The 26,345-nt window shown below is 41.4% G+C and overlaps 1 protein-coding gene across 2 annotated transcripts; it reads right to left on the bottom strand.

Moving 5' to 3' along the window:
- Positions 1 to 751: 751 nt before the first annotated feature.
- pgfb (placental growth factor b) lies at positions 752 to 14,941 on the bottom strand. 2 transcript variants are annotated; one of them, XM_086275623.1, is made up of 7 exons: positions 14,294 to 14,940; positions 4,785 to 4,821; positions 3,502 to 3,698; positions 3,308 to 3,387; positions 2,970 to 2,999; positions 2,831 to 2,887; positions 753 to 2,733 (listed from the first exon to the last, which is right to left on the bottom strand). In XM_086275623.1, exons 1-7 carry the CDS (start codon positions 14,354 to 14,356, stop codon positions 2,712 to 2,714), a joined length of 486 nt encoding a protein of 161 aa, XP_086131749.1. In that variant the 5' UTR covers positions 14,357 to 14,940; the 3' UTR covers positions 753 to 2,711. The 2 variants fall into 2 exon arrangements, with proteins under 2 accessions (XP_086131750.1, XP_086131749.1); XM_086275624.1 differs by lacking the exon at positions 2,970 to 2,999 and having other exon boundaries at positions 752 to 2,733; positions 14,294 to 14,941.
- Positions 14,942 to 26,345: the final 11,404 nt, after the last annotated feature.

Genomic DNA, 26,345 nt, shown 5'->3' with positions numbered 1-26,345 from the left:
GTCTTACAGGTAAACACAATTACGTGCGCGCATTCACGCAGATATGGTTTTAAACAAATCGGTGACAGAAAATCATTTGCATTTAAGTATTCATGCTGTGAATTAGTTTGTTATGGAATACATTTCTGAAAGTATTAAATAATAATCATATTTTTTTTAATCTTTTTTTAACAAAAAAGCACAAAACACATTTGCAACTTTATTGTCTGTTACGGCAACCTCCTGGATAAGTTTCTAAAAGTAAGTAAGGGTTTTCAGATGATGGGGTTATAAGTCCAGTTTTTAGTGGTTGTAATTTAGGTGGTTTTAAGAAGTGTACTTTTAAGAGCTGTGACGGGAACAACAACTCCCTGTGAGACACTATTAAGGGCTTTAATAACCTGATACATAAAGGTTGCTACGGAAACGGGTGAAGTACATGTTTTATTCTTGGGGTTGGCGAAAGAGGAGCTTGTTTTGAGACTTATGCTCTGATGGGGTTACGCTATGGTGTGCGTAACCCCATCAGACTAGTTGTTTAGGCTGAAAAACGTCTTTTTAAAAAAATCTACCGTGTTTGATATTTTAGCCTACAAATGTAAACGGCCTATCATATAGTTTGCTATTATTTGTGATAATGTGAAACAGATTAAGACTGCCAGCAGTTGGTACATCTATTAGGATTGCCTACTGGTATATAATTATTGAATACAACTGGAATTACTAAACAATTACACAAGACAAGCCGACAATCATAACAGTTTTATTACAAAATAAATATTTAAATGAAATAAAACACTACGTCAGTCAAAATGCTATTTTTACATTTTCATAGATTTTCTTTATGTGATACATGAAACAAACAAACAAACAAACAAACAAACGCCATTTAACATATCTACGAAACTTCATCCCTTCCATGTTGCAGTGTTTCTAGAAACAGAGGATGACACCTGTGGTGTGGGATTATGGGATTGTTGAGTCACCAGTTGGACACAAGGTTGTGCTGTTCAGCTGCACACAGCATATGGGATGAACATTTGAGACCGTAACTAATGCTTTTACATGTGGGAGCTCAAGCTTGGAATCTAATAAAAAAAGATTTTGAGGGCTTACATGATGTTTTAACGGCTATAAAAAGCAAAAATAATTTGTATTCAAGCTTTCCCCTGTTGCTGCAGCACTCCATACAGTGCAATTACTTTTAACCTGTCATAGCACTGTTTTTAAATTTCAACTTTAAGAATTTTTATTCCGTAGACACGCCGGTGAGCTGTCTGGAGTGTACCCTCTTTCCTGTCCAAGGTCAGGGACAGGCAGGCTCGAGCCTCCTCCACAACCATTACTTTGACAAGTAGATAAGACAATGTATACTGGATATATCCCACTGGAATACTTAAATCTGAATTCACATTTCACTTATTTGCTTACACGACAGTAAGAAACATGCCACACCAAATATTCCACGGCATTCAAAGGAAGCCTTGTGGGTATTAGTTGTATGGTCCTTGATATGTTTCAAGTACAGGCACAGTGAAGTAGTGTATCATTGAACGTGCACCGTATGTTATGTCCTTGTGACTGACACTCGAGAAAAAATGAGTGGTTTGCCAAAAACTGGGTCCAACCCTCTGATGTGCACTGCCCCTCTGTACAGTATTTAATTCAATCTGCATACCTCAAATACCCTCCTGAAGGCTCATGTATTGTCATAGAACTGCAACCTGTTTACTGTGAGCGACTAAACAAGCAACGCATGGGTATTTGGTCCTGAGTTGGAAATGCATGATGGGCGAGCTGAAATATCCGAGGATGTTTTGATCAAAATTATAAATGAAAAAATTGAAACGAGGAATTTCTACTCTTGCAAAAACATGTGTGCTACTCAAACATAAGTGTATTCATTATTTTAACACGAATGTGCCGGTTGCCGTTGATCTCGCCACACCCACTGTGCATCCATATGTTCATTTCAGATGAATGGGCCAGATAATCAAGATTAGCCTCTTGTTAGGAGAACATCTGTATGCTGGATTCCATAAATATGGAAAGTTTGAAGTTTTGGGAAAATCTTCGCTTTATGAACATTTCTGCTAAATGTTGTTTTCCCATTCAGGTCACATGATGCTGTTAAAGAGTTTGATTTATACACAACAAGCAATTATGCAACAATGGCTTTTGGAACAGATCTCAGATATGATGATGATCTGATTGCAAAATACTTTAATATAGAGGTTTAAAAACACTTTCCATAAACACTAGAGGGAGACATTTCCTTATCGCATGTACAAAGAAGTTGCACATCAAGTCCACAAGGTGTTCTCTGGTCCAACTATATTAATAAATATAGACTTTTCTTCTTTTTTTACCTGTGTAACCTTCTTTTAAATACCAAAGGATTTGACAAATAATAACCGATACAGTAATACCTAGCATAAAAAGAAGACAGTCTGTTTGGTTCTACATTGCACTGGCTCCCAGGGATGTCCATTGTTTCAGGCTTGTAACAGCAGTGTTTCCACCAGTCAAAACGCACTTCCTGTTAAACCTTGTCGTTACAAAAACACCCTGCCCATCAGCATAAGGGCATGTCAGCAAATCAACCCAGCTGTTTGAGTCTCTTGCTGCAGACACAGTATTGATAGATGAGTGAAGGAGACTTTTGATGCTCCCACTGGGCTGGAAACAAATAGTGAGCCACACTGCAACAGGGGGTTGGGTCGCCACTGCAGTTACCTGCGAGGAATCTGGCACCTGTAGAACACAAGTGATAACGTAGCCTCTGTTAAAAGCTGTAATAAGATAAAATGGTGGATATGTGAACGTTTTCTCCCCCCCGTGTGCCCCTCACCTGTCACATTCCTTCTTTTTTTGTCTCTCCTTCCTCTTCCTTCCTCTTCGCCTTTTCCTGAACCAAGAACCAAATTATAAAAAAAAGCTTGCGTTTTTTGACAAATAGCAAAATTGATATTGTAAGAATATTCCCTTACTTTGGAACCTTCACAACAGGTTTCCTGATTCTGAGGGCAAAGGTTTCGATAAATTAACATGAATGTCCAGGTACAACATTTAAAAGTCTGTGAGAGTCACCCAGTCTTCTAGAAGTTACGTTTATGCTGCCTGCTATTAATGACCAAACTCGATTAGCAGATAGTGTGTCGACAGTGCAGGAATCTTTAGGAAAACAACTTTATTTTCTGTTAGGTATTCAATTCAAGTTTTTGGAGATGAATCTATGAGAAACATAAACATGACTTCCAGGAGACGGGGTTTATATTTTTCATACTTATCAATAACTTATGTCACAACACCCTTCTTTTTTTCTTACCTACATTCACATGTTTGATGCTCCACAAACGTCATCTCAACATATTCTTGACCTTGTTCTGATGGCCTGATTTTCAAAAGCTGGGAATGGAGGAGGGGTGGAGGTGAAACGGAGATTTGTCAAAACGATCTCATGAAGCGCTCACAGCTACGAGTTATAACTCACACTTATGTTGCACAACACTTAGGTCTTACCTGCATGGTAACGTTTGTGGTTTGAGTGGGATGACACTCCAGGTTCTCATCTCCGCAACAGCCAGCGCACCTCACCAGGGGAACGCAGGAGGGGCTGTAGATGTGCTCCACCTCCGATGGGTATTCCTGCACCACCTCCACCAGCTTCTCAATGGTGCGGCAAAAGCTGCGACCCCAAACTTTTTCAAACACAAGCACTGTGAATAAGAGTAGGCAAAGTATAAAGCAGTGCCATCTTTTTTCTGGGACTTCTCTGCATTTTTATTTGGTTAGCGATCAGTTTTTCGTCTTACTGTGACAACATCGATCGTATTTGACAGCTAAAAAAGCTAAACTTAAAGATGATACAGTTCTACACAAACAGTACTGGTAATTAGCTCAGTAATCCAGCAATGATATGCTTTCATGCCCTGTACACAGAAACCTATACACCAGTATGTATCCTGTTTTCATTTTCAGGGGGAAAGAAACATTTGTTTAATGTACAGTGTGCTTTCCTGTGGGAGTACATGTGTGAAAGTGTCCTAGTTGCTTTGGGGAGACTGTGGAGGAAGAACAGGGACAACTATGGCCAAACAGAGAAGTAAGAGAAAACAAACACTGGGAACATGGCCATGAACAGAACCCTGCTGGATCTGGAACTGGAGTTGCCCCGCAGGCACCTCTGGGACTGTGGTGACCCTCAGAGGTCACCAAATGGAGCCTTACACTACAACAGCTGTTTATAAAAGCAGACAGGCTGGGAGGAGACGGCTGGGGAAGCATCCATGGTAAGGAGATGAGGCCACGAACTGTAATGTAGTACAGTGCAAAGGGACAGTTCAATGGCCAGTTAGTGCCTCTTGAGTGGACTGCATGCCTTCTGCTGATCTGGCTCTTAGACGTCCATGCAGTCATTTCTGCCTGCAAGTTCTACCAGTGCATTCCTCTTTAATTAGCATTAATGTATAGCAATGTAAGGGAGCAAAAGGATATGAAGAGAGAAGGTCAGCAGTTGAGTAATCGTTGCTAGCCTAGACATGCTCTGCTGCGCTCTATATTCAGATGAAATTCGATGACTAACCAGCATGCAAGAGTAAAGAACTAAGTGTGACGAGCACAACGAGGGAATATATTTTTGTTAAACTCTAGTCTCCCCCTTTTGTTTTCTCTAAACCACAAACACTGTAGAAAATACAGCGTAACAAAAGAGTCAGAGCTACTCTCTCTCGAAGAAAGTTTTATTAACTCATTTTATCCAGGACATGCAGACTTAAAAGCTTAAAACTTGAAGAACTCCTTACCTTCCATTGTACTGTTTATACTTGCCAAGGGAAGACTCTGAAAAACACAAAACGTGGGGATCCAGAATTATCATTTGTGGTCTGACAGGATGTGACAGCGAGCCTCAAGACTGACAATGAAAGTGAAACAGGTACTGGCAATAAGCCAGAAACATTAAATACATACCTAAACATGAACAACATTATATAAAACTAATCCAAACTGTTAACCCACCCAGTCAAATATAAACACTATTGCCTACAACCTTTATACACAGAGAGGTCAGCCTGCCTTTACACTAATGTCTGACACCAGTGTTTTCATCCTCTGGTGGCGATAGCTGGAACAACAGTACACCAAAGTGGAAGGTCATTCCCACTCTGTTGGGGATGAGTCTTTTGGACAGGCAGCAGATAGAGGTCTTCATATATATCTACAGTGTGCCCAACTGTTTAGGTTCAAAACCTGTTTCCTGTGGTGTAACATTCAGCTCTCTATTTATTTTCCCATTGATTGTTTCCTCCTCCGTCTTGATTTTTTCCCATAATCCCATGATAAACAGAGTGAATTTTTCATTCGCCTGGGAAAACACAAAACCTCTGGTTGACTCCATCTCAGGAAGGGAAATCTATGTTTGATAAAATACCCTCCGGCAGAAGTGCAGGACAGGCGGCAGACAACCTGCTTCCGCAGATTCTCCTCGTCACTGGTGTTGGACTTGAGTTTCTCTATGACACATGCCGGATCACATTCATAGTGTAACAATGTTTTTGTAGACAATAGCAGTGGGACAAATGATACTGGAGCAAAAAGTCTTCATGCAACAGCAACCAGCCTGACAAGGACTTCCTCGAGTGATGGCAATAAAGACTGTTGCTTTATGCACCATCTGTGCTTTGTTGAAATCCATCCTTTTCCTGTTATGAACCAAAATTAGTTTCAGGATGAGGATAGTATCTGTCAGCATACTGCTGTATTCATCCTTCCCTCCCCCCTCCAAACAGTGTGATTTAAGAGGAATGTCCCGATTTAATGATGATGATGATGATGCATTTACACTTGCAAACATTTCAGCAGTTCCCGTAAAACTGTCACTGACATGAGTGTCAGAAACTGACCTGTCCTCTGAGCTGCACAGCGTTCTGTATTAAAGACTACAAATATCACTCAAGAGTCCTTTCTGGGCAAAGGGAGCTGTTGAGGCATCTTCCCTGTTTTTCAACACAGTTGTTCTTGTTCTTCTGGCTAAAATCTACAGCTGTTGCTATGATTGCCGAGTTGTTCTATAGTGTAGCATCCATCGGGCTGTGTCAGCCTCACTGAAACAGCAGGATATAAGCTCTACTTGCAGAATATTCTTTAAGAACAGCATGGGAAAGTCACAGTTCAGTTCCAGTTATTGTCAAAAGTTGCTTTCATTTTCAGGCCCATTGAGTGTATTTTATATTCAATGGCAGGCTGATAAAATGAATCTCGTGTCCAACGTTAACTGGCATAAGATCAGCTTCCCCTTTTCCACCCTTTTGCGTGTCGTGGCTGCTCCACATCACAAGGGTTTTTTGGCTCTGGCCTCACTTGCCTCTCTGAACGTTTTGAGGTTTTGGAGGATTTTCTAACCTTGGTCATGGGTTAAGCCTCGACATGATGAGGAAACATCTTTGGTACCCTTTGCGGTGGAGAGCAGAGGAATGAGCTGCCCAAAAGAATCCACCAGATTCTTAAAAAGGCTTCATGAGGATCCTCACGTAGCAATTCCCTCAGTCTTATGCACTTAGAGTGTTAACTGTATGATTCATGGTGACAGGGGGTGATTAGGCTCTTGTGGAAAGGGGGACTGTTTCACATTAATAAATGTGTTCAATGTGTCATTAATCCTAAAAGCATGCTCGCTTTCTGTGCAGTCCTGAATGTTTCTTACATTTTGTTCCCTGGTGACCTTTTTCAGGGAGTTTACTTGTCCTCAATCAGAGTGTAACGTTACCATGTGTCATTATCATTTATTGGTTTCATAATGTGGGTGTTAGGACCTTTGAGACTAAGTGTGATTAAAGGCTATAGAAATAAACTAGACATGACTAGACTAAATTCATCTGTTCTTGGTTTATAACCCAATACTTCTCCTCTTTGTCAATTGTATTGGAATTTTCACTTGTATGTACAACATCTGGGTTTTTGCAATTGACAGAAAGTGCTGAAATATCAAGAAGGAATTAAGAGCAGAAAATCCCTCCTCTTTTTACCATTACACACAAGCAGAAACATCCATTCTGTCTTTCCAGTAAATGAGTTTTACAGACTGTTTCTGTCTAACACAAAAAAAGCTATGCTTCATAAAATGGATTAAATATTCTGGGCTGTAGTCTGACACAAAGATTAAAATTATAGTCTTATATTTTATAGACTCTATATACAAGACTTAAACGTTGGCAATACATAAAAACTAGCAACAGCTTTGGAGGGTCAATTCATATACAGGTACATATGTGAATGTATCAAACAGGTAAAGAAAAGTCTATGGATTACATTTGATTTGATTAATAACGGCCCATCGCGTCCTTACTTTTAATCCTAATCTTAATCCACCATATAAAGAATGAATGAATGCAAATGTGTACTGTATGTTAATAGAGGAATCAAAGATCAGGACCTAACAATTACCATCATTATCAACAAACGATTAGTTTATTTTGAAAATTTCAGAAAAAAGACCAATATAAAATTATATATGTTATAAAAAATTGTACTGATTGGATTGGAAACAACATGGCAGTGCAGTGGCTTGGACTCTACAGGTGTGGTGACTTTACATGGTCTACATATGCATGTGTTATTTTCCTCCATGTTCCAAAGATAATGGATGCAAAGATCATTTGTGATCCTACATTAGCTGTAGGTGAATAGTTGCTTCTCTCAGTGTTAGCTCTGTAAAGCTGGTGTACTCCATCTCTCAACTAATGTTTGATGGGACACGCGTAAGCAAATCTTTGATCCTAGCAAGATAAAAAAAAATATTGGGATGCCACATCTCCTTTAAGCTTTATGTAACTGGTAATTGACATTTTATTTAAACATAACTTGGACCTTTCAGTGATTAAGTGCCTAAACTTTCCAGCTATTCCTGTGCCAGAGAAACCTTTCTTACTGCATCTACAAGGTTCCATAAGTAACACACCCTTGTTTGGCTACTGTAGTTGTACAAAATGCTTTCAGGTCTTGACATTTAGTACTTTACGGTGGCGCAGTGTGCTTCAGTATTTCAGTAATCAGCTGGAGAAAGCGAGTATGGATTGAGTTGTCTGTAGTAGTTGTAGCTGAAATAAAACATTGTTTATAAGGTTCTGTTCCTACTACTGCTGGTTAAGAGTTTGTGCTGTACTCTAGGTCAAATCAGAGGACCTGTTGCGTCCCTGGGCTCCTGCCATTGGGCCGCAGAGGCCCCAAGCCTCATTACTCTGCAGTCCCACACAGCTGAAATGCGTCATCTTTAACCTCCTTGCTTATCCCATCTGTCAGAGGAAGGGCAGCGTGGATAGGGAGCAAACCTAAAACATGATGGGGACCCAGCATAATTGTCAGAAGATGTTTCAGCTTTGAGGGTCAAGTGGGGGAGGAGGTAAACAGCAGGTACCCATGGCCCTCTGCCAGAAAAATCTGGAGTCCAGCCAGCTTATTCCACAATGTATTTTTCATAAGGAAAGAACAGGATGGCAGATCAAATACAAAGGTTCCCAAACCAATTTAGGGTTATTAGATAGAAAAGCCTATTCTGAAGGCTTGGAGAAACTGATGCAGACTGGAGGTTAGGTTCGTCTTCTCCAGTGGATTGCATAAGAGTAAGGGTGGGGCATGCTTTTGTTTTCCAGCAGAGTGAAATGGAAGTTTTCTAAAGGCGGCTATAAACCACAATTAAATGCTTTCACGTCATTCCAGTATTCCAGTATAAAACAGTAATAATTAATCATTATCAGTAACCAGCGTCCCATACATAGATTGTTCAGATTTCACAAAGTAATAGACGGCTATCTTAAAGCCTGCAGTAAGATTTTCTTTTCACATGCTGGTAGGGCGTTTTAGGTTATATCTCTTGTGGTTGACAATACAATAGGATTTAATTCATACTATTCACAATGGAGCCAAGACACTGAAAGGAATGAGTGTTTCACAACATGCTTGTATTTCCACCATTAGAAAGCCGACCACATTCTACAGTTTTCGGCTGAAAAACAACTTTTCATGTGTTATTCTGCAAAAAATGTTGCCATATTACATGCAGTTTTAATGCTGACTCATTGCTTCTGTTGACTAAAGATTAGGTCATCTGATTAGCACACATGTATCGTTGGATCTCCTGCTTTGATGGTATTCAGGCTGTAGTAGTAAACTGTAGTCCTCTAGGCAGTCCCCTTAATCTTTGACCATCTGACAAACTGTAATTGCTTTTACATTAATTAGTTCAGTCAAGCTGGATAACTTGACTGACTGGGTTTGCTAAATGAGGTAAAGAATGACAGTAAACTAAATGAAATGAGTAAATATAAGTAGTCTGGCAGTTGGGTGATTCTGAAGACGCATAACAAGGGAATTTTTAAGTGGACTTATCTTGTGTTTCTTTATTTTCTCTCACATATTTTGGTACAGTGGTAGAAGTTTGCATAAATCATAACAAAGGTTTTAAATTTTAAATGGTCAAGAATACGTACAAGTAATCACTGTAAGCCAAAGTCTCAGACTGCAGACGGCTTTAAATGCTCATTTTCTTTGGACAAATTTTGTCTACTCTTGTATCTGTATTATGTCACAGAGGACGTGGAGCCCTAACTTGGTTTTCTCAGGGAGGCAGCCAATCAGAAGGGGGGACAGTGGATACTCAATAAGTTAGAAATGATGCTTTACTGATCTTCCTCATGTGCCCTTTATTGCTAACCAGATTCCACGTCATCAGCGCCATGGCCACAACATTAACTCATGGCCTTCTCTTTTGTACACACATGGCGGGTCAGCTTTTGACAGCGGTGCTATTACAGGACTGAGAAGTACCCAGTCTCTAGGTGGTCACTGGATATAGCCAAAAGACTGAAAAACTTCATTGGAGCATGCGGTAAACATTCCACAGCAATGCCTTGAATCATCAGAGAGACTTTGAAATCACGAGTTATTCCACATGTAAGTACACAAACACACATAGATCACACAGATTCAAACAAAAAAGTAGCATAAATAGGCATGCATAACTGCCAGATTTCAGAATAAATGCATTTTAATTGATTTTATGCATACAGCTAAGCTAAGTGTTCTTGCTGGGAGATAGATGAGACTCACTGACATCGTCATGTCTGCCCTTTACATTAAATATGGTGGATCCATGTGCAGGCAGACCCATTCTCAATTTGGAGCCACATGCACTGGATCCTGCTGCTGAGATACAGCAGAAAAAGAGATTTGTTGTATGAAAGCTGACAAAAAGAATAGGTATCGTTTGTGCAACAACCAAACCAACCCTTTTCAAGCCTAAGTGCTGAAGTTTGAAAACAATCCTGCTTTTTTTGGCATTGCCGTCTAGTCAAAAAACAACAAGAAGTAAAATAGGATCAAGTGATGAGGGAGAGGTAAGGGTCGGCATAAATTTTAATTTAGATAACCACGATTTCCCCAGTATAAGTCCATTAATGCATGCATAAATGTCTCCCCAAGGACGCACACAAAAACACACAACCACTGTGTAAACTGTGCACCCTGTCCGCAAACATACACACACGACAAGTCTTGAGATAAGCTGACCGGTGGTAATTGTGGTCTCCATTACAGTAAACGCTGTTCTGTAAACCACAGTAAATTACATCCAGATGGGAGATTAAAGCTAGCTGAGTAGACAGCTGCCCTGAGCACAACCACTCCTCCTCCTCTGTTGGAGGAAGGAGAACTCCATATTTCCTGATTGCGATTGCAACTCTCCCCTGGGCTAGGACATTACAACCAGGGAGAAGTACCACAACAACACAGAGGGGCAGTCAGCAGGTCACCACCACTGCAGGGACTCCCGTGCAGACATCTGATCTACACAGGAAGATGTGCTAAGCGTAAGACAGAGTAAGCCACGGCGGGAAGGGAGCAGTCGACTTAATGTTTGATTATACATTTGCTCTTTGCTCTGACTTGAACACAAACACATGCGTGCGGTACAGATGGCCAGTCTCAAGTATTGTTTTGGTGCGGAGGGTGATTTAAAGGAAACACCTGTGTGGCGTCATGTCCTTATGAATACAAAAGCAGAAGCTGAGGCTCACTGCCTTTAGAGGCACAGAAACACGGTGTACCGATGAAGTGATGATCTTCATCAGAACTCTGGCAATAACACATGGGTTAGGCATAATTTCCCCATATCTGTTATACAATTTAAAAAGTCACTCAAAGAATTTCATAATTGCATTTCAGTGAGGCATATAATCCTCAACCTTTGCTATTTTTTTCCACAGCTTCATCATAACATAATCACAAAAATATTTTTTCAGAAGTTGACCAAAATTGCGAGCTGTGCACATGTCCAAATCTTCAGGACATGAGTTATTTCACCTGGAAATGCTGCCAAATGCCATTCAGGTTTGGTTCTGTTTATGCAAGCATGAAATACAATCACTACGATCACTAAGAGATCGGCTTTGTACGGAGAGCATTCCAGTGGTTTTGATCTAACTCAGGGATAGCTGTCAAATGAGCAGGAGGCAACAGGTATTTAAAAGCAATGTATAGGCAGGTTTCACAGTAGTCCTACTACTGTAACTTCAGGTTAAAACACACACTGTACTGTACATGCAGGTCTGCCAATAATACAGTAAATAGACGACTGCTTTGTCCCAAGAAATACACTGTACAAAATAACAAGAGATTTGGCTAAAACCAATAATCTTTTCCATATACAGTACTTCCCATAAAGTAATATTAGGTTTACTGAACTCTGTTTGTAGTTCATGTGTAAAACACCTGGTGGATGGCATGGAGCTTGTACTGTATTTCATAAAAGGGTGACAAAGCGGCCACTATTGTTGAGAAGGGAAACCCAGGTGCTTCCACCCTCAGTGACAAGCCACAAAGCTTGGAAGTTTGACCTGCTCATTTCAATGGGAATCAACATCAGCAGAATACACCTACTGTTACAGTGTTGATTTATGATAAAAAAAAAAATACTATTTACATACATCTTTTTATACTACGCTGTTTCCGTTTTCTCCGATGACACCATGTCACCATGCTTCTAACATAACACACCAGTGTTAGTGATAAAAGTTATCACACCACTGATTTGCAGCATGGGATTACTACAAGGAATAGCGAGAGGTGGAGAGATGGGTGTAGCTAGGCTTTCGCTGCGAATCACAGCCATCTGTCTTTAGTCATCTTATCCCTTTTTATGGAACATAGCGAGATAGCAGAACACAGCCTTTAATCCAGCCAATCTTTTCCTCTTCACTGGTTCTTTATATCTCTTCTGTCTTATAACAATTACCCAAGAACACTGGGGAAAACACTCCTTTTAACTTGCTGTGAACTACTGATATATGCAGTAATGATAGACTCGCCCTCTGTATGTGACACACATTCACACACACACAGACTACACTATAAATCTCATGCAGGACGGTATTAAACAGTTGAAGTCAACTCCAGCTTCTCTGCTGTCCACAGCTGTAACTGACCACATGATTCACAGCTGTGACAGTTAGGAAAGCTAATCATTATTAAATTATTGGTCTGCGATTCCCAGACACATGTCTAGTGTCTGTATTTCCAGACATAACTTGGTGTGTGAACTTGTGAAAAGAGCTGCTGGTTTGAGTTGAATTGTATTGAAGCAGGAAAACAAAGAAAACGTTTAAATTTACAAATGATCAGTAAATGCAAATAAGTTTTCAGCAACTGCAGGGATCCCGAGGTCAAATCTTCACATACTGTATGACATCTAATTGGTCAGGTTAGATGTTTGATCTGTTACATTGGCCATCAGTCTTTGGGTGCAGCAGAGGGCATCTAACCTGCTACACACTGAGGCCCCTGGATTTTGTCACTCCTGTTTTGACTAACCGGGCCATGAGCTGATTATGAGGATTAGAGGAAATGTGGTAAACTCATGCCTCTCCCACTCACTCTCAACTTAAGCAACAGCTGCAAAGTCTCTGGGTTTGGGAATCTGGTGGGACATGGAGTTTTTTTCCAACCCTGAGAGCCTGACTGAGTCAGCGAGTAGTACCTCTATGTGAGGCCTGCAGCTTTGCAAAGGGGAAGGGGGTGTTACTTGATTCAACAGGAAAGCAGCAGAGTATGAAGTGTGACACTGGCAGTGAATGGACAAGGGAATTGCCTGGTTTTGCATTAAACATAAAAGCCATCAGAGACAGCTGAAAGTCCCCAGCCACCTTGGAAGGAAATCAGAGACTGAATAGGTTCAAGGGCTGAAGCATACGGTGGCACAAGTCCGAATGTTCAATGACACATCTTCTTACAGGTATTTCTGGCACAACACAGGCCTCTGAATGACTCCTCACTCCAATTTCACCGTTTCCCCTGTTCTGACAGACTTTCATTAAGAGAATAACAGGCGACGCCAGACAACAGAACAGACCAGCTTTGTAGGCCGATTTAACTCCTGACACTGATACGGCTTCCCTGAAATTATGCTTTTAATTGAATTCCACATGCTCACACTGGTTCATCTTCATTACTGTTATTCTTGGCATAAAGCAGTTAAAGAATGCTGCCTTCTCTTCGTGTCCTTCTAAGAAAGCACAAGAAGGGAAAGCTGCAGGTGCCTGCAAGCTTAACATGATCCAGTTTTACTAAATACACTTTCAGACTATAAGCAGCTCCAGGATCTGCTACATCTACTACCTGGAAAGAAACACAGCAATCTCCCATTTAGAGAACATATCACCAACATGACGACCAGAGTGCTCCCCTTGATGGAAATTTATACCGAAAAAAAGATCCCACCATAGCCTACAAGAGTGGGAATATAACATAATCCATGTCTGTGAACCTAGCTTTTAAAGTATGATGCGGCTGTAATTATGAGCTTAGCAAGCTTTGCAAAGTATAACAGTGAGTCACCTTGCATCATTTGCTCCACAGAGAGAGTGATGCAGTTTGTCACGTTTCATCTTATGAATGAGGGGTGCCCGATGGCGCTCATTCAAAGCAGCATGAGAAAGAACAATAGATCATTATCACTTGACTGGCTTCTGATGACTCGAGCGTTTCATATGTAGGTTACACTTTGAACTTAAACGAGGCTATTAGCAGACCTAACAATAGGCGCTTTATTTATCATTCTATAACGAGGTGCATTATTTGCTACTTTGCTGGGTTACTGGTGGACAAAGCAGACACAAAATAAACCGAGCAGCGTGTGAAAATCTCAACCCAAAGTCTCTGTGGTTTCAGTGCAAAGTAGGAGAGGAGGGGGGAGAGTGGGGGAAACAAGCAATCCCCTCATTTTGCTTCTGAGTGTAAAGTTTCACCGAAGCGTGCAACGTCCTACCTGTGCAGGTGAGAACTGCAGATAAAGCGCCACCACAGTCCCGATGACAAAACCCAGTAACATTTCGTGACGTCTGTGCGTGGAGAGTGGCGATGGCTCCCGATGGAGATAGTGGCGGAAAAAAAAAATCCAACAAAAGTCCCAAAATACTCAGAAACAGAAGCAAACAGAAAAAAACTCGCTGCCAGGGATTTTCCAAGTCATCTGCTCCCGGTTTAGTAGCGCGGAGAATGAGTGGAGTCACGTAGCTCCGCGCGTGTAACCTGATGAAGTAGATTGTGCTCACTAATGAATAAGGCCCCTCAGGAGAAAGTGGAGGTGACGAGGAGGCAACACAATAATACTTTAACAAAAAAAGGAGAAACTGATAAATATTCACATTTACACACTTTTTGTGTCTCGTTTTCCTTTAATATGAGCTTAAAAACGGATTCTGTGGAAATAAAAGCGTGAACGCCAGATGTGACGACGCATATTCAGTGAGCAGCTTTCAGTCCAAGATCTCCAAGTAAGGAATCCGCTTCAAAAAATCACGCATGAAGTTGTGCCAACAACTTTCAGTTTCCAGTCCTCCTCTGAGCTGCAGTCAGCAGAAAGACAGAGAGAAGCACTTGCGTCTAATTGCTCCGCGCCACCTTTTCACAAGACCGTTTAATCTCCTCCCCTTTTGTCTTGGTCTCTGCCCTGCTGCATCTGTCTACATACAACTTACTGATGACATTTTACAGCTTCCTCCTTTTAGCTGCAACATAAAAAGGTAGTTTATTTAGTTTGTGATGCTGTAGTGCAATTCTAGACTATACACCGCAGGTGATTTAAACTATAGAGCGTACACAGAAACATCCTCCGAGTGCCTGCGACATTCTGTGAGCGCAATTCAGGCTGGGTAAACATTTGGAGATCTTTTAACTGCTGACATGGATGGTAGACTCATTGCTCGTGCACGGAGATTTTCCTCTGAGTCTATTTATTCAAGTTTGCAAAGGCAGAAAAGGGAGATTCCTATTCTGTTGACACACAGGCTTACTCTTCAGTGTGGGACTTCTGTGTTTGCAGAAACACTGGAACGAGAGGATTCCTTGTGGGCTTCCACACATTCCTTCAGCAGTGCTCAATGGCCGCACTGGCTCTGCTATTGAACAGACCACACTCAGGAGTGTGGTGTCTCTAAACATCTTAGACACTTAGACACCCCCCACCCACCAGCTACCGGCTATTCCACAGAATCAGTAAGAGCAAACTATCAAAGCTGATGAAAGACGTTTCACGCTCGTCTTTTCCTGAACTGTATCTCCAGATGGCAATGATGGATGTCTCTTGAAATTCAGGGACATGACAAGAAAAGCAAACATATTCTTCAGGGAACTTGACTCTGCAATTACTTTGTTCTCTGCTGCTTTTAAATGTGCAGTCATTGTCTTGATAGTCAGCGGTTTTTTTTTTAAAACAATATCGTTTTCAGACTGTCTAATTATCCAAAATATTCTGCAATATTCCAAATGCAGATGTTCAGACGCTGTTTCTCCCTCATAAGTTGAGAAAGAGATACCTCCAATTTAGAAAAAGTTCTACGTAAGGCTATAATAACAGAGTACAAGAGATGTTCATGCCTTTTTAAAAATGTTTTAGAGAAAAGCTAAGGGTCATAGCATCTCCTCCCTGCTATAGCGCAGGGACAGCATGCATTTTAACAGAAGTCAGAGCGACTCTCACCATCATCTCGCCATCTACTCAGTGATCTATCTGTGTTTTGAAAGGTGCACCAGCTGATAGAACCTAATAAGCTCACTCAAACAGTTTGGACTATAAATACATGCTGATAAGACGAGCAAACAAGGTTTTACTGATAATGTACTCCAGTCCAGTCCAGTGGAGATGGATCTGTCTGCTGTCTGAAAGTGAAACAACTTTGAGGCCCCCGTTGCTTTTGCTGAAACCACAAAGCTTGATAGCGGTAACCACATGTCTCCTCAATTCTGAGATAAACGATGTGATTGGAGAAGATTTAATATTCATTCATTTAAAGATTTATTTTGAAGGGTGGGTGTTTTAAATTATTAATTTGATGAAATTAAGTTTTAAAACTAACTGAGATGCTGTTTTCTTCTTTCTTTGTAGTTAGACTCATGACGATCAAGGAATGAGGCTAAAATGTGAGCTAAACGTCCTCTCTAACTGTGATCTAGCTGCTTGGTTGAAAGAAGGTAGGCTGTTCGAACAAATAAGCCCAAATGTCTTTTGAAATTGTGAGGACCAAATGGGTGGCTCTCAGGAACTGGAGTGCAAAAGCGAATAAGAGTTCCCTGTTGCTGTTGACCCCTCATTTTCCAAGATTGCTGAGTAAAAGTTAAACAGATGAACAACATTAATGATGTCCATTCATCATTGTTGGGGCGACTTTGGTTTCCTCCACAGTGAGGCCTTTAAGGGGAACGCTGAGAGGCAGAGAGCCCCTTACTTTGAAGGATCTCATTAGAGGCCTACAGGGAGACCAATGTTTCTGCTAAAGACAGAAGTTGGTCGCACTGTCACAGTGAATCTTGTGAATTAATTCATCACTCGGTGATCATCTTTGATTTAAATGATGTAACTTAATGTTGCTGTACATGTTGCTGAGTTCATTTCCTGAAAAAGGACGAAGAAGAAAAGAAAAAAGCAGATGCATGAGAGCGGAGAGGACAGCTCCAACAAGAGGATTCTGTGAGATGATGTAACAGGATTTTACTCACGATGGACCACCTGGACGGCAGACCCAAACAGGATATGGTAATATTTGACACTTAAGCTCCCTCTTCCTGTCATTAAATTAGCTGTGACGAACTACGGCTATTTTTTTGCCTGCAACAACTGTATTATTGTAAAGTACGTTTGAACGAAGTGGAAAATAGGAAGTGCTTCAGCTATGAGTAAAAAGCTGCTTACCTTCCTCTAAGGTGATTACTGTTATATCACAACACACTCTTTCATTTCAAACATGTCAAATCCTGTTTACACATCTACGCTACACTGACATATTTGTGTCTCAGGCACGGTCCAAGTTTGTCAGGTGCTTTCCTGTTTTCTTCTCCTGTCTGTTCATGTGTGAGCATTGTTTGATTTTTAGGAAGTCAGTCAACATGTTAACAGACAAATGGGAATTATTTTGGTCTGTATGTCTCATGAACCAGTCACTGCAAAAATCTCCACTAGATGCTGTTTAACTTTACACAGCTGTGTCTTGGACATCACAATGTCAGTTGGCTGTGGCAACCGCAGGCTAAATGAGGATTTAATTCTTGATGTCAGAAGGAAATGTGACTCCATTTGTTCTCACTGATTTATTTTTGGGGCCATTATAGTCAAACATCCAGCATTCAATCAGTCATGAACACAAGCTTTCATTGGCTGCAACGGTCGTACCAAAAGAGTTGAAAGAATTTAAATGTTTGGAACCGTACTTATTTCTTATAGCTTTCTTTTTTAAAATATAAATATAAATAACACTGCTGATAACACTCTTAGGTCTGTGAGTTGAGTAGACGCTTCAAGTCAATGTGAAGCTAGGAACCGAATAGCCTAAGTAGCAAAAAGTCTTCTGTGGGAATCAAAAAGGAACGAATAAGTGACAATTAGTGGTTTTGCAGGAAGTCCCGTGCTGGATAATCATGGTGGATGGGTAAACATGTTGGTTTACAACTTGGGACAGCTCTTAACTTCCTACAGGAGCCCTGCTCAAAAATGAGCATAGCCTTTGTTCAGGCAGGCCACAAAGCCATGCTCAATCCCAGCTGATGTCACTGCCAATACAAATCCACTGATGGCTCAGCCGATGTGTTACGAAGCATCCAAATGGCAAATCTCACACAAGGCTTTAGTCTGTCTGTCACAGCTAGTTTACAACTCACCAACATCAAAGTCCTTCTTTTCATACCGTGTCTGACTTAATCAGTCCATTGTCAGTGATGCCTGTACACAAGGTTTTGCTGGTACCCTCCCTGCCTCCAGCTCTCTGAAGAAGCAATGCCCATGCTTTAAAAAATGAATCCAACACATAAATGCTAAAACCTGCAGTTCCTCCACTGGCCACTTGAGGATGGAGTCAAAAGCCAGTCAGTATTCCCAGACATCATCCATCCTCTTCTGCTTATCTGATTCAGGGTCACAGGGAGGGCTGAGTCTATCTCCACTATCACAGGGCAAGAGGCAGGGTAGACTCCAGACAGGTTGCCAATCTGTCGCAGGGCTAACATATAGAGACAGACCATCATTCACACATATGGCTAGTTTAAAATCACCATTTAACCTAACCCCATGCATGTCTTTGGGAGGAAGCTGGAATTCCAGAAGCAAACCCACACAGACTCACTCTTCTTAACTTCTTGCTGTTAAGCAACAGTGCTAACCACTGCATCACTGGGGGCTAGTCACTGCATTACCATCAGAGGGTAGAGTGGGTTGTCTGCCAAGTGGAAGGTTGACCGATTGATTCCCTGCCTGTCCAGTATGAACAAGATACTGAACCCCAAGTTGAGTGTGAATCTATGCACAAACGTTAGGCAAGGTATAGAAAAGCTTAGGTATAGGAGGAAAAAGTGCATGTGTGAATGGCTTGCACTAAAGAGTGCTCATTTAAAGTGGAAAAATACTAAGTGCCAGTCCATTCACCACTTTGACACCCACCAAATATCCAACTTCAGCTGCAAAATGATCATGTTTGCAGCCTGGCATAAAAGATGATTTTAGCCTGAATAGCTATTTCCACTTGAGAGTTAAAAGGCACCCATTTCGATTTTGTTGAGGCTTTAAGTTAGTTATATAATCTCTAAGACTGACAGGTGTGCAAAAAGTAGCTACGACTGCCTCACAGGCTTCATTTTTGCTACTTTAACTTGCTGAATTGGACCAATATACCATGTCAGTGAGGTTATGGTGAGAGAAATTCTAGTATTTTATTAGTCAGTTACTTAGCGCTAAATAGTAATCTGTGTTTGTGTGCTACACCCTTAAACTTTTAGGATGCATTTTGATAAACAAGTTATCTGTTGTTTACCGATAAATTGACATGTTACCATCTTGTCCTATTATGGTCACTACTGGCTCTAAAAAATAAAATAAAATAAAAATATCACCATGCTAAAATGCATTTTTTACATCACCAAGAGGTGATTTCACAATGGCTATTTCCATCATCTTAATACAGTCTATGGGCTTTCTGTGTATACCTGTTTTAAGGGAGGGGAGGTCCTAGGGCAGAGCTGTGCTGCCAGATACAGTATAGGTTACTGCAGATGGGGGAAAAAACCCTTATAATTCATTAATTTATTATTATTATTGTTTTTACATATAATATAAAGACTAGCTCATATTCAACAACTTCCACTGAGAGACAGGCGCACAGCCACAGCAGCACTCTGAAAGGAAAGCAAAGTGTTTGTCTAAGATAAAATTTCATCACCTCCAGCAGCTGGAGGCAAAAAGGGCCTTGTGTAATACAGAAAGAAAAAAACAACAACACTGTGATTGAGTTATCTCGGCTTCTGTCATTGCCAGCTGTAAAAGCTGTAAGCATTATAAATGAAGAACACGCAGTGCAAACTGCGCGGAAGTGGTCCCGCAGTCAGAGAGCAGGTTATAATTCAGGCTTGCAGTCATACTCTAAACTCCATTAAGAGGTCCCACATGTGGAGCGCATTCACGTCTTCATGGGCCGACACTGTTGGTGGCGGTTCAGGCTGTGTCATTAAACAGATAAATGAGATGCTTTTAACATCTCCCTTATGTTAAAACACTCTCCTCAAATAATAAGTACAAAATTATGTTTAATGTAAATCAAATGTTCATTTCTTCAAGCTCCAGCAGGTGTGCTGCTGCAAGCCTCGAGTTATTCTGTAAACACGCTTTCTTGCGAGCTTACACGATATTTTCAGCTATCTGACATGTTATTAAAAGAGATAAGGGAGACTAATGGAGTATACCTTTGAATAGTGAATGTTGAATCTGAATTGACTGGCAGGGAGAATAGAGTTATTCCTAGAAGACGGAGCACTTAAGTAAAGGGGGTTAAAGACACTTAAGCAAACGTAAATTCAATCAGACAGCGAGATTTACTGGACTGAAATCACATTCAAGCACTGCCGTTTATTTTTTCAGGTTACTGCATGTTTTTTTTTAAAACCTTGGGGGCTATGTGTAAAAGTTTTAAAAGGTTTGCTGACAAAATACACACTCACATTAATAAAGCAAACCTTAGTAAACTGATGGTAGCTGTATAACATTTCTGCAAGTAGTTTAGGAATTAATCTTTTAATAAGCTAAAATAAGCACTTCGACAGTGGTCATCAGTGACAGCTGACTTTAAAACAGACTCAGTGCTTCTCTTTCTGCTTCACTGATGTCAACTAGTAACAGTATAAACCAGCACAGGCAGCTCGGGGATCAGGGACAGTTTATTATAGGGTTTATTCGGTATCCCTTCACAGGATACACAAATGAGTTTGTTACTGATATTCATCGCTCTGTCTCCTGCATGTGCTCTGTGTTACTGATCATCCTAGCTCACGGTTAATGACTAAATTATGAAAACAGACAGAAGTGACTTCATCTCTGACACTGTGAAATAGAAAACAGTCAGCACAACCTCTGATGCTTTTTCTGCTCAGTCTTAAGAGAAAATACATCTTTAATGATGATTGGTCTCCATGCTGAGTGATGTCTGATCATTAAGTGGGGGATAGACTTATTTGCTTTGTTAATTAGAAGCATACATGTAATCAATACCACTATTATAAAAATCCCCAAAAGCAAAGACTGGAGGCATAGTGGAGGTGGATAATTATCATTGGACCTGATATGCAGAATATCAGGAACGTCGTAGGAAAGCTGGAACGACGCCTTCCTCTCAGTTACTGAACCCACGGAGACTCAATTTCAAAAGCTAAAACTTTAGAAGCAGACATGACAGACCTTTAAAGTTTGAAAAGTACAGAAGCAAGCAGGCGGTGACCTGCGCAAGCGTTAGGTGAAGTTCATCTGTGCACAACTGTTTATATAAACTGTAGCCAAGCAAAATTGTGCGCTGAGATTTATTTATATGTAGAAAAATACATTTACTCAAATAGATATAGCTTGTAGAACAAGAAACAAGGAAACTGGAGCAGAGCAGTGAGAGAGTGGGTGGAGGTCAAAGAGCTGGGGAAAGTTAATAACTTGAAATAGTAAATATACATCCAGCTGATGGGAATTTGGCAGCAGCGCAGTAAATTATCATCAAATGATCCACTTTGTTTCAAAATATGCCCGCTGTATACTTTCTGGGACAAAAGTTTCAATTACTTAGGACAATGTGTATGTTTATTGTTTTACTGCTGCTATTAAGTGTCTGGTCTTAAAGTGTTGCCGTCAGGAAGATGGTGGAGACAGCTAATCTCAGATGGCGCTCTGCCCTGAGGGGACAGATAAATGAGGACCACCAGGGTGGATAAAACAACCAGCGAAACTGGGTCTAGGATGATCGTGGACTTTATTAACTTAAGTTAGAACAAATGTAGAGAAGCTTGACCAACGCTTTTTGATTGATATTCTCACATTAGTCAACATAACGAGCCTCTGGACTCAAAAAAAGAAAGCGTTTGGGCATGTTTCTCTTTTTTAAGGAAACATTTTCAGTAGCTGAAGTGTAATTTTCCATTGCCCTGAAAAGGAAAATAATCAAATAAACACACAATTTCCAGGACGGTGAGGCTGGGGTTGTGAGAAAGGAGGTTAGATGTAATTCTTTTCATGCTTTGCAGTTTCTCATTTAGTCTCTATCACAGAGGAAAAAGCATCAGCTAAGCCACTCATATGCCTCAAGTTCTACATTGCACCACAACACATTTAAATTCCTGTAACACATTTGCAGAGATTTTAGTAATCCACAGCGCTTAGCTGAAGGATCTGTTGCAGAACTTGGAAGTTTTTTCTTTAGAAACAAACCGTGAGGTCCTTTTAGTATCCATCTCTGATGAAGAACAGAACACAGACATACTGTCTGTAAGGCTGTGACATCCCTGAAATATTAAATGTGTTTATAGACTATAAAAAAAACTGCTACCAAAGGAAAATGTTTTTTTTTTAAACTACTGCATGATCTGCTTGAAAAGTGATTAAAATTGAAATCAGACCCGATCCCAGCAGTAAGCCTAACAAAGTTCAGACCATGCGTTTTGTCTCCATGTGCAGGGGCAGATGTGAAAGAATTAGTAGGTGTTGTGATAAGCTTTGAACCACCGTGGAAAGTTATGGTGTTGAATGAACACAGACCACTAACTGAGCCCCCACACCCCGATTCGGGAACGAGTGAAAATGTGCAGCGCTAATCAGGTGAAAATAAACAGAGTCGCACCCCCAGGCATCATGGTAATGAGAGGAATGAGTGCAGGATGTTGAGGCCTAGACACCACAGTGAGCCCGTGTTCGTGCTAGTTTTGCTACCTGGATATCAGCATTTCCTCACTAAATAAAACTTGTATGAGGAAGCAATAATAACTTACGCTGTTTATGTGTATCTGTGGTTTGTTGGGGGGAAGACAGGGTCACTCACTCAAATGGATTACTCTGGATTAAAGCCAACAATGCCTTGGAGAGTCTGCACACAAGCTGTGAGCCTTAGAGGAGCCAGTGTACTCTGACTGGGGGACTCCATCCCGATCTCCAGGATCGCGGGAAATTTCCCATAGAGATGAGGAGAAGCAGATGTCTCTCTTTTTTGGTGTCACACAGATTCCGTATTTGTTTCCCTCCTTCATACAGTCGAACCTGGGCCTTCTTCCCCCCCAAGGGATGGGGGAGGAACACGAGCACCATGGGAAGGGCAGCTGTCCTTGAGCCCAGTCACATGACGGGGGAGTCCTTTTTGTGGGAGGCACTGGCTTTAGGTACAGAGCTGTGAGCACATGGAGCGAGTCCAAGAGCTCCCAACTTTCTCATGGAAAAAGGCAAACAAGAAAATTTGATAAAAGCGTCATGCTCTGACGATTCCCACTTAAGATGGACAACCAGCACGCTTTTTCTAGGTGGACTGGGCTTTACTATTTTGTTCCCAATGTTGATATAGGGTGTGACCCCTGACTTCTGCCAGGAAGAAGAATCATTGATATCAGATGGGACCCACTAGACCACTCCCCCTCTTCTCATCGGGAACCTTCTGGAACTTGTACTTTTACAAATATCCTCTCTGGCTCTGTGTAGTGCACCTGCGACTCCCATGGGCCCTATGGCTTCCCCAGAGCCCGGTGCCTTGGCTTCTTCGGCTCAGTAATGACGTGAATACCACGGCTTGCAGCGTAAGACAAACAGTTGGTCAACTGCTGGCTGTTTGGCTGTGGTTTGTAAACAGATCAGCTGGGGGAGGAACAGTTACTCCCAGTGGAGATGAGACTGACTGACTATCCTGAGGCGGGAGAGCAAAAGGACAAGATACAAGGCTTATAGTTGTCTGCTAAATGTCCATGTTGCCTTGCCATCGGCTGAGATAAGGTTTTTGGTATGAGACTGTTTAGGTGGCCAAGATCATCCTTCAACCAAAGCATTTAGATTAGAGCACCCAATTTAACAAAAATCTAAATGCTAAAATGTTTAAAATGTGTGAGATACCGGAATTCCTACGAGGCTGCTCCTTCCATGACCTTGAAGTTTAAGAGGAGGGAGCAAGCAAGAGACTAATCCTTCTGGAGATAAATGAATACCTTCTTCAGTAAAAAGAATGTGTTAATAAACAAGTTATTTAAAAAAAAAAGTTCCACTTATTTTCCATGTGTGCATTTTTTGTTGATACTGCATAGTGAAATGTCGACAACACTGGAGAATTTGTGGAATTAAAAAGACTGATAGCTGCTCGATACTCGTGGCATAAAAGTGAGAATAACTCTAGAAGGACATTTTAGCATAACAGCATTTGAGGCAGAACATCAGGAAATATCAAAAAACCCTCATGAGCATCTGTGCACAGAGCGAATCTTGGTTACATTCCTTTTAAAGAGTATGTAAATACACTACAGCCATCTCTTCACCGATGCTCCTTTTTTTGAAAAACACGTTTCGGATTTTTTTGATAACAGCTCCATCACAGTGTCAAAATGTTGATGCAGATTAAACAATGAAACCAAACAGATCTTGGCAAATGTTGACTATAAAAATCCCTGCAATACATCATGCTGTAATGAGCGAAGCACATGTCAGGGTAAAAGTGTGAGTCACGGTCGAAAGTTTTCGAGGAAGATTACTGACCCTGGCGGTGTTAATAAGGCTGTTTATACTATGTGCCTCTGTGTTTAAGTAGAGCTGAATGATCCGGGATTAAACGGAGGCACGCACGCAGATGACAAACTGGTGTCGATGGGGGTTTGGATGCCAGGCTTGTACGCAACACTTTCATATCAGCAGGGTGGCTCCGGTGGTCAGTCATCAAGTGTCTTTGTGCTGGTGATCAAAGAAGATTGCAGTCTATTGTTTACCATGCTATTCTCTCAATATACAAGAGGAAGCACTTTAGTACTGAACTCATCTGTCATCCTGACACATCTTGCAACTCAACAATTGCAAATCTGCTCTAATGTTCCTCTGTGAAGCATTGGGGTGTCTCCATTCACACTATGCTACACCTGGCTGTAAAGAAACACCACACCTGCAGATCCAGAACACCACAGATAGAGAGATTAATCACACTACAAATGGATGCTGTGATTGATGGGAAACTGCGGCCCTGTGGTCATATGCGAGATAGCCTGAGGAACCAGTACAAAAGGGGGCTAAATGGGCCATCATCTGGCATTCAGCAGTATTCAGACCAAAAAGGGCTTCTTCTTTCTTCTTAACAAGGAGAAGTGAGGGAAGAGAAGCTCCACATCTGCTGCTTTTGATGGTGCAGTTGCAAGTAGTTCCCCACCCTCCCTCTTGACCTCTTCGCTGTGGTTTTCCTCCTCTTCTTATTATTCCTACTTCCTCCTGAGAGGACATATTCCCACACTGTAACCAGAAGGAATCTTGGTTCTTTCTGGCGTGACTTTGTCCACTTTCGTCGCAGAGATACCCAGAAGCTCCCTGGGTTTGAAGGAGGGGCACGGTTAGAGGGGGCAAAGGGCTCACCGTCCCAAGGGACAGCCCTAGTCTTCCACATAACAGATAAACTGTAAGTGGGATTTACACACTCACGTTATGCCACCCCGCCCACTGCCTTTAGCCCCCCATGCCTCCTGGGAAAGCTCTTATCAATGTGAAGAAGTCACTGAAGGAAATGCCATCTTAATTTAAAGAGCCTGCACACCGCTCTTCATCTCCTGTCTACAGCGATGAGAAGATTTGCTTTGCCACTGCTGGGTTCGGACATGGCTTGCAACTATTAGACAGGGTGCCTCGTGGCATTGTGGCTGGCGTGCTAAAGGATCTGACCTGTGCACCCTGGTGCTTCCAGGATCAGATTACAGGCCTCACAGACATGGCAGAGAGCGTAGAAGCAACAGGAACAGGCTGAGCACACAGGCTTGGGAAATGTGCTCATGGATGGACAGACCTTATTACTCTGGGCAGGAAACACAAATCTGCAGATGTTGAACAGCTGGGAGACATCTGCATGGGAAATAAGTTATCCTGAAATATGGGATCCCGGGATCCCGGGTGTACTGCTGTGTTTTACATCCAATAGCTTGTGTAAGAGAGTCCTATTGCGTGAAGCTGAAATGAATAAATTGGATTTCTGAATGGAGTGGCACAGTGGAGGCAGTCTCTACTATATTTCTGAGAAATTGCCCATATACTCAATCTGAAAGGGGCACGAATGGCACCTTATATGCAGCATATTTATTCCCTTTGGTGGAAATGAGATGGAAGCTGAGGGAAGCGAAGCAGGAGAAGAGATAAGAGCAAGTTGTTTCAAGGATGCAGTCAAATAAAGTACTACAGGCAGTGTCCAGTCCCAAGCATCTGGTATCTGAGATGATGTTATGCATGCAGGGTGCTTGAGAAATGTGAAACAAGTGATAAACCTCAAAGCAACAAACAAAAAATAAAAGAGGCCTTTCCCATGAACTGGCTGATG

This window comes from Aulonocara sp. 'chitande type north' Nkhata Bay, linkage group LG19 (assembly GCF_057382095.1).
Source record: "Aulonocara sp. 'chitande type north' Nkhata Bay isolate Kocher_YH1m ecotype deep benthic linkage group LG19, A_spYH_male_GT1.1, whole genome shotgun sequence".
Classification (NCBI taxonomy): domain Eukaryota; kingdom Metazoa; phylum Chordata; class Actinopteri; order Cichliformes; family Cichlidae; genus Aulonocara; species Aulonocara sp. 'chitande type north' Nkhata Bay.
This window is presented reverse-complemented; position numbering and strand designations above follow the sequence as displayed.